Source organism: Scomber scombrus, chromosome 11 (assembly GCF_963691925.1).
Source record: "Scomber scombrus chromosome 11, fScoSco1.1, whole genome shotgun sequence".
Lineage (NCBI taxonomy): Eukaryota > Metazoa > Chordata > Actinopteri > Scombriformes > Scombridae > Scomber > Scomber scombrus.
This window is the reverse complement of record NC_084980.1, coordinates 16,180,377-16,194,950: the sequence shown is the minus strand read 5'-3', so window position 1 is coordinate 16,194,950 and position 14,574 is coordinate 16,180,377. Positions and strand designations below refer to the sequence as shown.

The 14,574-nt window shown below is 38.4% G+C and overlaps 1 protein-coding gene across 2 annotated transcripts; it reads right to left on the bottom strand.

Moving 5' to 3' along the window:
* Nucleotides 1-1,008: 1,008 nt before the first annotated feature.
* LOC133990237 (tetratricopeptide repeat protein 39C-like) lies at nucleotides 1,009-13,495 on the bottom strand. 2 transcript variants are annotated; one of them, XM_062428464.1, is made up of 15 exons: nucleotides 13,466-13,495; nucleotides 13,121-13,346; nucleotides 7,795-7,843; nucleotides 6,975-7,103; nucleotides 6,678-6,792; nucleotides 6,079-6,484; nucleotides 4,380-4,548; nucleotides 4,193-4,286; nucleotides 4,004-4,111; nucleotides 3,814-3,923; nucleotides 3,598-3,721; nucleotides 3,371-3,468; nucleotides 3,061-3,165; nucleotides 2,919-2,957; nucleotides 1,009-1,545 (listed from the first exon to the last, which is right to left on the bottom strand). In XM_062428464.1, exons 2-15 carry the CDS (start codon nucleotides 13,264-13,266, stop codon nucleotides 1,456-1,458), a joined length of 1,782 nt encoding a protein of 593 aa, XP_062284448.1. In that variant the 5' UTR covers nucleotides 13,267-13,346; nucleotides 13,466-13,495; the 3' UTR covers nucleotides 1,009-1,455. The 2 variants fall into 2 exon arrangements, with proteins under 2 accessions (XP_062284448.1, XP_062284447.1); XM_062428463.1 differs by having other exon boundaries at nucleotides 13,121-13,495.
* Between the last annotated feature and the right edge of the window lie 1,079 nt (nucleotides 13,496-14,574).

Genomic DNA, 14,574 nt, shown 5'->3' with positions numbered 1-14,574 from the left:
TGATTGCAGCTTGCAGGCAGCAGCATTTATTGTGCAAACAAAATGAAGGGCATTTTCCATCCTACTTTTCCAGTGAGCTGCTGTCATTGATGACACACTACCTAACTCTAAGAATCTATTGCCACAAGGTGGCAGCAGCAGCAATTTCCACTTCGATATTAAGAGTTAATCCAGCTACCTCTCCTAACTCTATTGCAGTTTTTGGTCCATTATATTATATATATTATTATATATTTTGTAAGTCGGCACCATGAGACGCTGTGTCATGTCCATTTACAGAGACCGGAGTCACTGACATCAAGTAACATGACCAAAAATGTTCATGTGACAGCAGCTTTTATTAAAGGGAGGCAACTTTATGTATTTATGTTTGTCTTTGCCAGCTCTTTACAGCATGTGCGTTATACATCATTGCGCTGCCATATCATTGATATGGTGATATGACACTTTTTTATTTTATCACATAAAAATGTATAACAGTATTGTGGACGGTATGATATGGTACAGCCCATAATAGACAGGAACTGGACAGCATAAAAACTAGTATCAAGTTACTGATAAAAAGTTAGACATGCCCATTTAAAAAATAATCCTCTTTTTTTTTTTTTTAAACCTGTACATTTGCTTTAATTTAATCATGCAGCTGCACCTGATTTGTGCTCATTTAAGGCAACTTTAAAAGTGAAACGGATGCTCCCTGATGCTTGTATTTTGCCTTCTGTGGATTGGTTGGAATGATTGACAAGAGTTAACATCAGTACTTTGTTTTGATCATTGCTGAATAATATTATTTCTGTTGCTGATTACAACATGTTTGACTTGGTGTCCCACACAAATGATACTTAATCAAATACAGTGGATAAAACATTAATTTTATTAACCTGAAACATACAATATAAAGGACCAGATTAGCACTGTGCATCTCAGCCACTCAAAAGTGGCACATTATGTTGTTACATCTAATAAAACCTGTGTGCAAGACGTTATTTACACCAATAAAAAACTTCCCAAAGTCATAGGCTGAGTCATTCATTTTAATTGCTTTGTTACTTCAATACTTTGTGCCATTACTCTACCTGACCTAACATTTCTCCAGATCAGAGGAAAACTTGTCCCTGTGTAGAGTGATGCCTTTCAAATACATTTTTAGACTTCTGTTTGATTTAACTGGCATCTAGTCTAGAAATGAACCATGTAAACAATAAAAAAACATTTATGAATTTATTGTGCAGTCCAGTAAAAGATCAGCTAAATGTGTCTCACAACTCTTCTTCCATAAAATACTATTGAATATATTGCAAACATTTTATGTTGATGTATGATGCATTGGCTCAGAAAATAGAAATAAATACATTTAAACAAGTAAAACATTGAAACTTAAGTGCTCAGAATGGCATTGTGGCTTTTCAAAGACTGTTTTCTTCCAGTTCTTTCTGAGATGAAGGTAAAACTCGGTCATGGTTGGGCAGCAGTTGTCACAGAGGCGAGCGCTGAATGAATACGAACATGGAGCCTGTTCTCAAAGTCGTAGCCACCGTAGTCCTCCTGCATAGTCCAGTGGAAAAGACAACAAGGTCAATAATAAAATTCTTGTCCAATATGTAACTTTCCCGCAGTAAAATGTTCAAAAACAACTAGACCTATGTTATTTATTTTGTTTAGTTTTCCCGACTGTTTCCAACAATGTTCAAACCCAAAGAAATTCATAATTCTAATCAAGGTAACACTTCATTTCATGTTGTTGCCTGTCAGGCACTTGTATCAGCATTGTGGTTGTCTGCTAAAAGCTGTCATTGATTGAATTTTTATCCAATTATAAGCCACATATTTAAGATACACTTTTAGATCCTGGTCTTTTAAACCAGATCAAGGATTTAGGTCATCAGACGTCTGGATCTTAAATTATCAGAGAAACAAGCTGAACAAACTTTAGCAGCCACTCAGCTCGCAGCCCCTCCGTACACCCTGTGTCTGCCAAACAGTATGGGAGAAACTGCTAACAATGAAGACAACTCCCATGATCCCACACTACGTCACAAAGTCATCAAACTCTGTTTTTTATTGTTTTGATTGAGAGACCCTTAGCAGTAGAAAATAACATACCTTGCATTGAAGCTTTGCCCTCAAACAAGTATAGCCAGTAGTTAAGCCCTGATAAGGCTCCACCCCAGCTCACTCAGAGAGACTGATGCATTGCAATCAGGTAGCACCACACCCAGCCCTGCTTTTAACCAGCTTATCTCTGTCAGGGTTGGATTTCACCCTCCAATGTCTCTCATTGCGAGGCTGTGCATGTTCAATGATTGAGCACCTGTCAAAAGCTTAAACATATTGCTGGATCTGCTCAAGAATGCAGAGCTGACTAACAGCTACAGCAGTGCAAGTGGTACTGTATGTTGCAATGCAGCTCCTCCACTGGTAATGTCAAGGCTGCTGCACTAGACACCTCTCAAAAACAAGATTTGGGTGGTTGAGACTACATCCCATGCAACAGTGTTTTCCAGGAGTGTCAATGTTGCCCTTGTTGAGGTGGACATGTTTGCTCTCTCTATCTCTCTCTCTCTCTTTCAGGACTGGTACACATTCCCTCCTCAGGGAATGATACTGTAGCTGCATTATGAACACATCAGTTGTCATCATAGTTGCCTAGTTTTAGGCGAGGGGAGTGATTTCTACCTGCTGTTTTCTAGGCTGTCTCATGATCTGGCAGTTGAGTGTGAAGGGAATAGCCTGTCCTTTGCAATACAGGCAGGTATTCAGATCTATAACATACAGAGTTAGTTGGCAGCTAATGCCCAACCCTCTAAGGCCCACTGACTCTAAGAGAAACCAAGCAACAGGACTGCTTCTCCTTTTATTGGACATGCCATCACCTGATCAGGCAGTGAGTGCTTTATAAAAATAAACTCTTACTGTACCTTGGCCTGAAGCATCAGCATTCTGCCCTTTGCTGCAGACTGCAAAAAATCGACAGAATTAAATATTCACACCATGTGACTTCATCATCTCAGATTATCAGGATTTATCTCTATATCTCTCTTTGACACACACAAAACTTGCCTCGGGGATGTTCAGTAGCACACAGCCCAGTTCATAGCAGGAGTAAGGCTGCACATAAGAGTTGCTCAGACGCCCCACTTCATCCCGTGCAGCCAGATGGAAATACTGAAAAAAAGGAAAACAAAAAGACAGTCTACTACTTAAAATCAGTTATTTATAACCATCATTACCACAGTATTAACCATTGCCTGTAAAGTAAAAGTATTACTACAACAATCCTACAAATATAACAGATCAGGGCAATGTGTTATGCAGTTCATAAAGTTTCTGAGTCTCTATATGTTGTATAAGTAAGGAAACATGACGGTACCTGAATGGCATCTTTGGTATTATGAAGACATTTGCTTATAGCACCAAGAAGCAGGTTTTTCAGGCCTGTGCTCGAGGCATCCTCAATCCTCTGCAGCACTAAAAGAAGAAAAATAGTAAATAAATAAAAACAAACAAGGCTGCAAATCATACACAAAAACTGTCATTTGAAATAGTCATTGATTCAAGTGTGACACCATCATCCATGAAGATTTTATAGAAGAGTACCTTGTGTCATTGTCTGCAGCTTGGCAGTCGAGCAGTTGGCCAGAGCTTTCCACAAATAAAGAATCTCGATCACTGCTAGGATACACAGTTCTTTGGATAGACTGGTGCTCCTTAGCTTCTCTGCCTGATAAAACATGCATTCACACTGATTTCCATGTAATTTACATCAAGAATTTGCATTATAAAAATCAGCTGAATACATGAATACATACTTACCCTCTTCATGGAGAACAACTCTATCTGATTATTCTTGCGTTTGAATAGTCTTTGAACATCCTTGAAAACTGTGACAGCTCCCTCCAGATCACCTGTGGCTCCTTGGCACACTACACAACAAATTATGGATTAGGGGCCAATAATACATAAGAAATGCCCTGAAAGCCCAATTCATTTGTACTGTTAGTACCTCCAGTTAAATAGGCGTAGTAGCACTGGGACCAGCGAGACTCAGTCTTCAGTCGCTCAAACGCCTTGTAGGCTTCTCTGTAGTTCAGTTCAATCATGCTGCACCAACCTGAAACATTCAGCAATCAGAAATTATGATGCAGACTAGTGCTGAGTGAGTTGGTTTGAAATCTGAGAGGGAAAAAAATACCTATTTCATATAAACACACGTGTTGAATCTCCCTCTGGTCAGAAGCCAGATCTAAGGCATCACTGAAGGACGTCAAGGCACTACTGATCTGGCACTAGAAAGGGGAACTTTGTGGTGTGAGTTACAGGCTGGGACAATATTGCGCACTTACAAGTCATTGTAAGGTTTATTCTTAACATGTACTTACCTCAAGGCGTTGGACTCTGCCTTTGAAGAACGTGAAGAGAGAGGAGTTTGGATAAATGGCCTCCCTTTGTTGAAGAATGGATTTGGCCTCCAGTAGGCCTGCCTGTGTGTCTGTACCATCCAGAGCAAAGAAGGGCTGCACCACCGTGTGGTACCACAAGAGGGACAAGCTGTGTGGGGATGCAGAAGCTGCAATGAGTTTGAATACAGTGTACAGCAGAAAATTCAAGTTTTCACATACAAAATCTGAAAATGATTTGCAAAGATTTTGAGCAAATAAGACTCACAATGTTTAATAAATACAGAAATTATCTGAAAACAACAAACAGTGGGGTCCAAAAGTCTGAGACCCCAATCAAGATACTTGTATTTAACATTTGGTACTTGGTAAATGTCCAACTTATATTTCCACCACCATGTTTTCACTGTGGGTTTGATACATTGCAATATTACTTTCTCTTCTGTTCGTCTTCTTACAAACACCTTTCAGTTCAATCTCAATCTTGGATTCATCAGTAAATAGGACTTTCTTTCTAGTCATCCACTGTGAAATTCCTTATCTCACCCGAGGCGTTTGGCCTTGTTTCCCCTCCTGAGAAGTGGTTTAGAAACTGCTACTTGTCCTCTGAGACCACTACAAGACTTCAGGTCTTCAGTACTTTTGGTGATTGGAGTGTTGCGTTCTTTATTTAGCCAGTTCTATATCTGTGATAAAATTGCTTTTCTGTCTCTCAGGGAGCTAAGTTTGATGTATTGATCTTCTGGTGGTGTGTTCACCTTTGGTTTACCTGATCGTGCTTTGGATACAAGTAATCCAGTTTCTGCAACGTGTTTTAGAGTTCCATGCTCTACGGCCTTGGAAAACTTTAGTCTGGCCAAGATTTGAGAAAGACCCTCTTTGCCTTGAATAACAATTAGATTTTGACACGTTCAATTAGTTCTGATGCCATGTTTCTCACTATCACAGTACTACTTAGTAAGCAATGATCTGCAGGAAACTTGAGTCACAGCTTTATTTATAACAGGTGAACTACACTGATGGCAAGTTGGGTTATTGAACGAGTTTCTGATGAGTAGATCAAATCCACCTTAGTTTCAAATGGACACATGCTTCTATGGAAGGGCCACAACTGCAGGAAATCTCATTTTGTACAAATGAGTTCAGTTGGTCAGTGCCACAGATTTGCTTAAATTTGATTTCTGACCTAGAAATAGTGTTGAATCTTAATTATTACATGTCATAACTTGTGTTTTAAAGGTTTGAATCCTAAAACTTTCGGATTATATCCAGATTTACATGAAAATATTAGAGATTTTCCATGTGGTCTCAGACTTTTGGACCCCACTGTCTGTCATGTAATGTTATCATTAATGACAATTATTAACTGACATACACAAAACTTGGTAACCAAATTTCCAGTTTTTAGTTTTTAAGAGTTGTTTACATCAGGACACCCACATATTTTGTATTTGTTACATATTTAGTTAATTATATAAGGCTAAAAAATGCAATGAGTTTTTGGAGAATGTGCTGGTAATTTGGGTCCTGAAATGTTTTACTTCTGTTTACAGCAAAACTCATTCCTCTAAAAGTTATGTTTGCATTAATTTGTCATATTATTTACAACTGAATTAGTCAGACTGTATTTCAGTTCCAGCCTGATATGCAGATACACAAACTTACTCACTCACATACTCACGTAGCTAAGGGGGCCTTCATGTCCTTACTTTCGCTGGCATATGTGAGTGCTGACAAGCCTTGAAGACGGTCACCGGGGAAACCCAGCAGGTTGACAATCTTCAGTAGGTGCGGCGGCACCATCGAGATGCAGAGGTGAAAGAGGCCATAACCAAAGCTGACTGAACCTTTTAGCCGATCCAGCACCTCAGGGCTGATACTGTCCAGTCTGTGAGATGGGCTCGGCCCCGGTGAAGAGGAGCGGCTGAGGTTCGATGGGTCAGAAGAGGATGACAGAGCTGGGGAAGGCATCGTTTGTTGTTCTGATGCCCTCCTTCTGCTCCCTTCCTGCAGCTGTGTGATGTCGCTGTAACACTTGTTGTACATTTTCCAGGCTTTACGGAGGATCCAGCCTCCTTTGATATATGCTGTCAGGGGATTGAAGACTAGGTCAGCAAAACTTATTATCTTGGCCTACATGTATTCCAATACACAAAAAACGAATTTGCATATGTTATTAAAGTTATTTAAAGTTGGAAAGCTAATGAATTTCATTCATTTAGCACCAATAAGATGTTATTTGAATTCTTTAGTAGTTTGAGATATATTACAGGGCTTTACCTGACAGCTCTTGTTTGATGAAAGACAGCACTGCAAGGTAAACCTGGCAGTCCGCAATGATGATCTGCCTCTGGAGTCGGTCCACTGCAGCCACCCCTGACCTCTGAGAGTCCACCTGCCCACACAAATACCTCAAATTTACAGACTAGTATGGTAAACAGTCAAGTCAGCAAGGTAACAGCAAACCTGGACACCCTAGTACAGTATAGAAAGCAACTTTTCAGGCAAATTTCAGTCATTCTATATGCTGTACTGCATATACATTTCATTGAATAAACTGTTGTTGAGATTACTCACACTCCTCTTGATCTTGTTTTTGATGGTTTCAATGACACCAGTGTTTTCACTCTCACACAGCCTCTCTGTAGCTTTGAGGTCTTCAAAGGCCACCTGCATTTTCTCCTCTTCAAATGTCATCATGGCATTCTACAAAAAAAAATCAGTTTAACAATCCTGTTCAACACTAAATACGCAATATTTCCAAGTACTGAAAATGAGGGAAAAAAATCTAATCCTGGACTGAATTTTGGATTAACTCCAGAGTCCAGAAAGCAGGAAAACAAGACCTTTCTCTTCAGAATCTACAACAATTATTCTCAATTTCCTTAGGAATTTCCCTACCCATGAGGACGGAGAAGAAGATTAACACAGATCATCACAGTGAATTCTGGGTTAAGATTCACCCCTTGAGCACACATCATTCTTGACATGCCTTCTTTGCCCTTGAAGGGTCAATCACACAAATGTCTTTTGAGTTTTTAGAGTAATGGGATGAAGTATTCCCTTGAGTTGAAATGAATAAAGGCTTCTTAATTGACTGTCAGATCACCTACTGAATATGAAAGATGGTGGCATCAACTGCCATCAAAGATGAGCAAACAGGAGAGGTCTACATTTTTATTATGGCTCAATGTTTTTAATTCAATTTTATATTCATATTTGTTTAAAAAAATAAGATGCTTGGCTTTGTGCCCAGGAACACAAGGGAAATTCCTTGAACCTCATAATGAAACAGAAGTACGTTTCAAAGTGACATTTACAATAATTGTTTTCTCAGCATTTGGACCACAAAGTAAAACAGTAGCATGCTGCAATAGGACGTTGCATTTCAACTCACCAGAAAACTTACAAAGCTAGCCCCGAAACTCATCAAAGGACTATAGTTCCTGAAACAGAAGGATAATAAAGAAATACTAAGACATGGTTCATGTAAACAGGTAAAATTAGTTTAAAAAATTGGAAATGCTCACAGAAACAGTAATTTGCTATGACTGGCTGAGTTATGAAACCTAATGAAAACCGCAAGATTTTGCTCTGAAATGGCATTAAAATCTGGTTTGAGACAAGACAAACTGGTAGTTCAGTTTACGAAACAAAGTAGTACAAGAAGAGGAAGACTGAGGCCCTTTTTTTTTATTAATGTCAGAAATAAAGCCAAAAGGAAGTTGCAAAATGGTATGGAAAACCATTAACTAACTGACAAAGAAAGATTCAGGCCCAGTGTTAGAAAAGCCTTAGAAACCTGTGGAAACCTAACTCATTAGCCTGATGACATCTCTGCTGCTTTTAACAACTATTATATTGATTCAGTACAGAACCTGGCACATCATTTTTGAACCAGAACTGAGGAGATATTTGTTCCTAATCCAGTTTACCCTGTTTTTATATCATGAACATTAGAAGAACATGAGAAGAACATTTGCAAGTTTCTAAGTACTCTAAAAATCTCTAAAGGTAAACACATTTATGGGATGGGATTCCTCTTGGTTAAAAAGCAATAAGGGGGTCTTTTGGCACTATTTACCCATCTTATTAATCTTTCCATAAATCAGTCAACATTCCCAAATGCCTGAAAATCTGTACCCATTTACAAGGCTGGTTAACCAAAATATGTGGCAAACTATAGGCCCATTAGTATAATGCCAACAGCATTAAAGATCATACAAAAAGTAGTAACAGAGCAACTTGGGGATTTTTTAACACAGGAAATACAGTGCATCCAGAAAGTATTCACACACCTTCACTTTCCCCACATTTTGTTATTTTACAGCTTTATTCCAAAATGGATTAAATTATTTTTTTTTTTCTCATCAATCTAAACACAATACCCCATAATGACAAAGCGAAAAAGTTTTTTTAGAAATGTATTAAACCAGACTTGAACCCGATTGAACATCTCTGAAAAGACCTGAAAATAGCTGTGCAGCGACGCTCCCCATCTAACCTGACAGAGCTTGAGAGGATCTGCAGAGAAGAATGGGAGAAATACCCCAAATTCAGGTGTGCCAAGCTTGTAGCTTCATACCCAAGAAGACTGGAGGCTGTAATCACTGCCAAGGGTGCCTCAACAAAGTACTGAGAAAAGCGTGTGCATACTTGCCCTTGTACATGCCATATTTCAGTTTTACATTTTTAATACATTTGCAAGAATTTCTAAAAAAAACTTGTTTGCTTTCTCATTATGGGGTATTGTGTGTAGATTGATGAGGGAAAAAAAAAATTGAATCCATTTTGGAATAAGGCTGTAATATAACAAAATGTGGGGGAAGTGAAGGGGTGTGAATACTTTCCGGATGCACTGTATCTCGCTTCACCCAATGTGATTTGGTTTTAAAGAGCACCACTCCACTGAGACTGCCAATTGTTATCTCATGAAGCAAATGAAGTCGAAGCTTGACATGGCATTGTAGGAATAGTATTTTTGGATTTACATGTGGCACTTAACACTGAATTATAATGTCCTTCTGTCTTAACTTAATTTTTCTGATACTACAATAAAATAGATGAAGTCCTATTTGACAATGCAAAGACAATGCACATTAATTGGAAAAAATCTGTCCTCACAACTGGACTGTTCCTAAGGTGTACCCTAGGGATCTATTATGGGCCTTGTACCCTTTAGCTTATATGTTAACAATCTTCCTACTGTATGCCCTGATGTAATGACTCAAATGTATGCAGAGGACACCATAATTTATGTGCATGCTAAGACAAAACAGCAGGTGGCACAAACTTTAAAAGCAGCAATGTCTAGTGTCACTGACGGGCTCACTCAGTCCTGTCTCACTTTAAATATAAGCAAGACTGTATGTATGTATTCTTCAATAAGGAAGAAAGACATTCATCAGCCTGAAATCTTTGTTAAGGGTGAAAAGCTGCAAATACTTTCATACTTTAAGTACCTTGGGATAATTAATAATTCACACCTAATCTTTGAAAAACAGGTGAGAGGGACCATCTGTATAGTCAAATAGGGATGCACCGATCCCATATTAATATCGGATATCGCCCGATATAGACTAATAGCTAGATCGGGTATCAGATAACGGGGCCGATCTATTCACTGCAATTCTACGTTTGCGATGCATGATACGTCATGTGTCAGCAGCACGGAATCACGGCAGGAATAATACTACTTTATTCCGCCTCACTGTTCTGTATAAAAGGTCCAGACACTGAATAGGGGGACAGAGTTGCTCCGCCAATAAGCAGCTACAGAGGTAGCGGCTGCAGGACGCTGTTGTGTTAGCTGTGGTCAAGCAAGGTAGAGAGTGAATGAAGTGAGGGAGCACTGACAGTAAGAAAGCCGGTGAATCAGATCAATAAAACGTTATTTTCTGATTGTTTCACAGTGATTGCTTTTAACAGCACAAATAAACTTCCCCACATACTTCCGCTCAACCCTGCAGCTCAGCCTCAAACCTCTGAATCTGAAACGCAGATTTGCTGTTTAAAAGCACACATCAGAATCATAAAGGCTTAATGAGAGATCTTTATGGCTATAATGATGACCTCTGTATTAAAGAGCCGTACGGTTCACCTGGGGTTGAGCTGAGCCCTGATGCTCACATAGAGACAGTGAACCAGGTGAAAACTGGAAGTGACTAACTACACTCATTATGTTACTGTAAGTGGAATAAAATCTACCAGAGGCTACTTACTTGCAATATCTGAAAAGGAAGAAAGAAGGATTTATTATTTCAATAATAAAAAAAAAAATATTATTTTAATATTAAATAACAATTCAGTACATTTTGTGTTAATTTGTTACATTTTGTTTTATAAAGTTAGGAAATAATGTTTAAGTCAAGCCATCTGCCTTCAGTCTTTTCCACATGGTGAGGTAAACAGTATATTAATTCAACAACGGTATTGGATCAGTATCGGGTATCGGTTGATACGCAAAGCCCAGGTATCGGTATCGGTATTGGGACTGAAAAAGTCAGACCGGTGCATCTCTGTAGTCAAAATGAACTTTAGCTACTTCAAATTCATAACGAGTGTACATGTGTTTTTCCCACACCTGTCACATTGTATTACCACTTGGTCCTAAGCAGGAAAAAGCATTCTTAGGCCCCCTCACAGGTTATACAAAAGAACAAAAAATACTGAACAAAATTCCTACGAAGTATCATTGCTATTATATAATTACAAAGTACCATCGTTTGGCCTTGGATAGTGTTGTCTACTTTGCAAACTCCTGCTTAATGTACAAAATTATCCACAATCTTGCACTCCCCTACTGACAGAGTTTGCTTCAATATGCTCTTATTACATCAGGCAAACAAGAGCATCTACCAGATGTAACTGTATAGTACGGCACAGGTCCACTGAATTTGGCCAGTCAGCTTTCACCATTAGAGCTGTTAACTTTTGAAAGACAATACTCTGCACTATCAGATAATGCTCTACCTTCTCTAGATTCAAATCGTAATTGAAATCAATCAAACCAATACTGTGACGATTAACGACAACGTACTGAACACAGGGAATTTCGCTTCTATTTTTTGAATGATATGTATAATGTTTTAAATGGAAAGTGATTTTAGTTTTGTATGATGCAATGTTTAATATCTACAACCTTTTTTAAAGTTATAAACTTTGATGAAGAAATTACTTTACTCTGGGACAGTCAATAAGTGTCCACTGTCCCTTTACAAAAAAAACATGAAGAAGGTGACAGTCACACAAAAGCAATTTTATTCAACAGGAATTTGTTGATTTTAGTAGGTGCAGGTATTCCTTCATAATATTTGGATATATATATATATATATATATATATATATATATATATATATATACATACATACATACATATATACATACATATATATATATAAATAAATATATATTAAAACAAAAGTAGACAAGCTATTTAAAAAATGAGAAGGAAGAGCAGATTACGGATTCACAACCACTATATATATATATATATATATATATATATACATACATACATATGTTACACACAATGCCAACCAAACAGGTTAATACAGCCAGTCACAAGCTCATTTTCAGTTCCTGTGCCTCTTTCACTTCCCTCCATCTTTTTCGCTGATGGAATGAAAACAGGATGGCACCTATTGCTAAACGCAATTAGTGGGAGAGGTGACATTTAAGCTTTCAGCAGGGGTCAGGACACATAAGGGCTGCCCTTCTGTGACATCAACATTCAACTTGAAAGCGAACCCTTCACAGAGATAATCACCTGTAATATTAAAAAACAGCGGGACAGAGGAATGTAAACAAACACAGGTGGACTCTGGCCTAAGCTTATGGGTTTTGGAGGGAATTCAGGCTGAACCTTTACATTTAGACACAAATTTCGATTTAGAGCTGAAACATTTAGTTGATTACTCAGTGAGTAGGGTAATGGAAGATGAATCTGCATCTATTTTGATTGTTAATTAATTATTGATCATATTTTTAGAGCAAAACTGCATTGGTTTTTCTGGTCCCAGATTCTGAAAGGTGAGGATTTGATAGATGTTCTTCCTCTATTATGAATGTAAACTTTTCAGATTATATTGAAGACTGTTGGACCAAAACAAGTCTTGTAGATGTGTCAGTTTCAGAAAAGTCATAAACTAAATATTAACTGTGTCATCAACCTGCAGACATCTAACAAATATACCTTGGTAAAACAAACCTAGACAGGTGTATCTACCCAATAATTGACATGTGGTTGTGATGTCAACAAATACCTATTTAAAGCAATAGAAAGCCAGTTAATGTCATGACAGGAATGCTAACCGGATTAACGTGTGTTTGTGTGTGTTCATACAGACTAAAGAGTGTCATAATAGCCTATCTCCACAGATAGAGCACATCGTCATCATTATTATTATTATTAAAAAGACTCACTGGATTGTTTGAACATCACAAGTTGCACACTGGGTGTGGATATTTGCTTGGGGTACTTAAATATTCCTGCTTGTGACTTGATCATATGGTGGTGCACCAGACCAACACAGACAGTGCTGATGGGTTGTCTTCATACTTATTCTGGGCTGATCACAGTAGTTTGAAAACATTAGCTACACTTGTCATGACAATTTAGCACCCCCATAAGCCTCCCCACTCCAATCCTTAACCACCTCACAGACAGACAGAGTAAACCCCGAAATACTGCCTGTAGTCTTTGAAAGAAACACGCACAGACCTGTATGCTCTGAAGAGCTCGTCACTCTCTTTGAATCCATTGTTGAGAAGCAGATTGATCCCTTTCAGAGCCATCTCTGCGTCGTTTATACGGTCCGGCTTCTCCTCCTCCGAGCTCCCCCGCGCTGGTTCCGTCGGGTCCGCCATTGAGACACCAAACACCGGAGGCGAGGAACTGAACGCGGCCGGGGCGTTCAAGGGGAAGAGGGAGGGGACGTGTGGTGTGTCTGGTTAGTTTAATTACGGGCAGAATAGTCTCAGCCAGTGGCGCAGTTTTGAGCAAGCGCGGTCATATTCATATTTTTACATGAGAAGACTTATACATGGACTGGCCTGGATAACTAACCTCTTGCTACATGTGTGTGTATGTCAGTGCTGTTCCGCCGGCTCTGTGGTTCCGGATTGTGTGCCGCCTGTCCGTTGGTTTGTGTGTTTTCCTGTGCACTGTGCTACATTCAGGTGCTATCGGAATTATCACATTTTTTACACAGAAACGAAAATGGGAGCAATTTATCAAAGCAATAAGTATTGATTTTGATATTCCGTAGGATGAGAAGAGACATACAGGGGTTTCACCACATCCAGTCATCTATTAGATTCTGTGACCTGACTGATTTACTTTGTATGGATTGACTAAGTAGGTACTGGCAGACACTATACACAACATCATATGATGAGACTTGAGTACAGATGACATGTGAAATGTATGATTGTCATGTCACTTGGTGTATTTTGAATGTTTATAAAAAAGTGTCACATGTGTAAGCATATGTTTAATATGTGTGTCTACATGCCTATGGACGCAAAATTAATTTCAGTGTAAGCTTACAATTTTGTATCGTAACAGTTTCTGCTGTACCACCATCAACCTTGTTGATCATTTGATTTCATCCCTGCATATATGCAATCTTTTTCTCTTAACATCAAAATATTATTGAGACACTATTTTTTGTAATAGAAAACTATAATAAAATAAATAAATATGTGATCAGATCTGATTTTTTTTTAAAAACAACGTGTAAAATTCGTTTGGTCATAGATTCTGAGAGGACACACCATTTGGTGCAGCAGCACCTGTTAGCACGACTTTGCAACTTTCAATTCGTGACTACACAAAAAGTCAGTGAAGGCAGCATCAGAGTGGGCGTGGGTTTTTGTTTTGTTTTTTTGTTTGCTAAAAATCTTGCCAGCCAATGATCATGTTTCAGATAAGACTGTAATACAGGACCCAGCAAGTTGAGCAGATTTTTGTTATCAAATTTAAGGATATTATAAATTCCTATGGGTTAGGGTTAGGGTGTGTGAACAAAGAGGGGAAATGCTTATGATTGTAACTACTGAATAACCCTTTATCTATCACTAAAACTAATGCTAATTAAGCTTCCATTAATAACTATTCCCAAAATGGAGATATCAACATTGCAGATGTGAATCACAATTGTTAAGTTAAACACG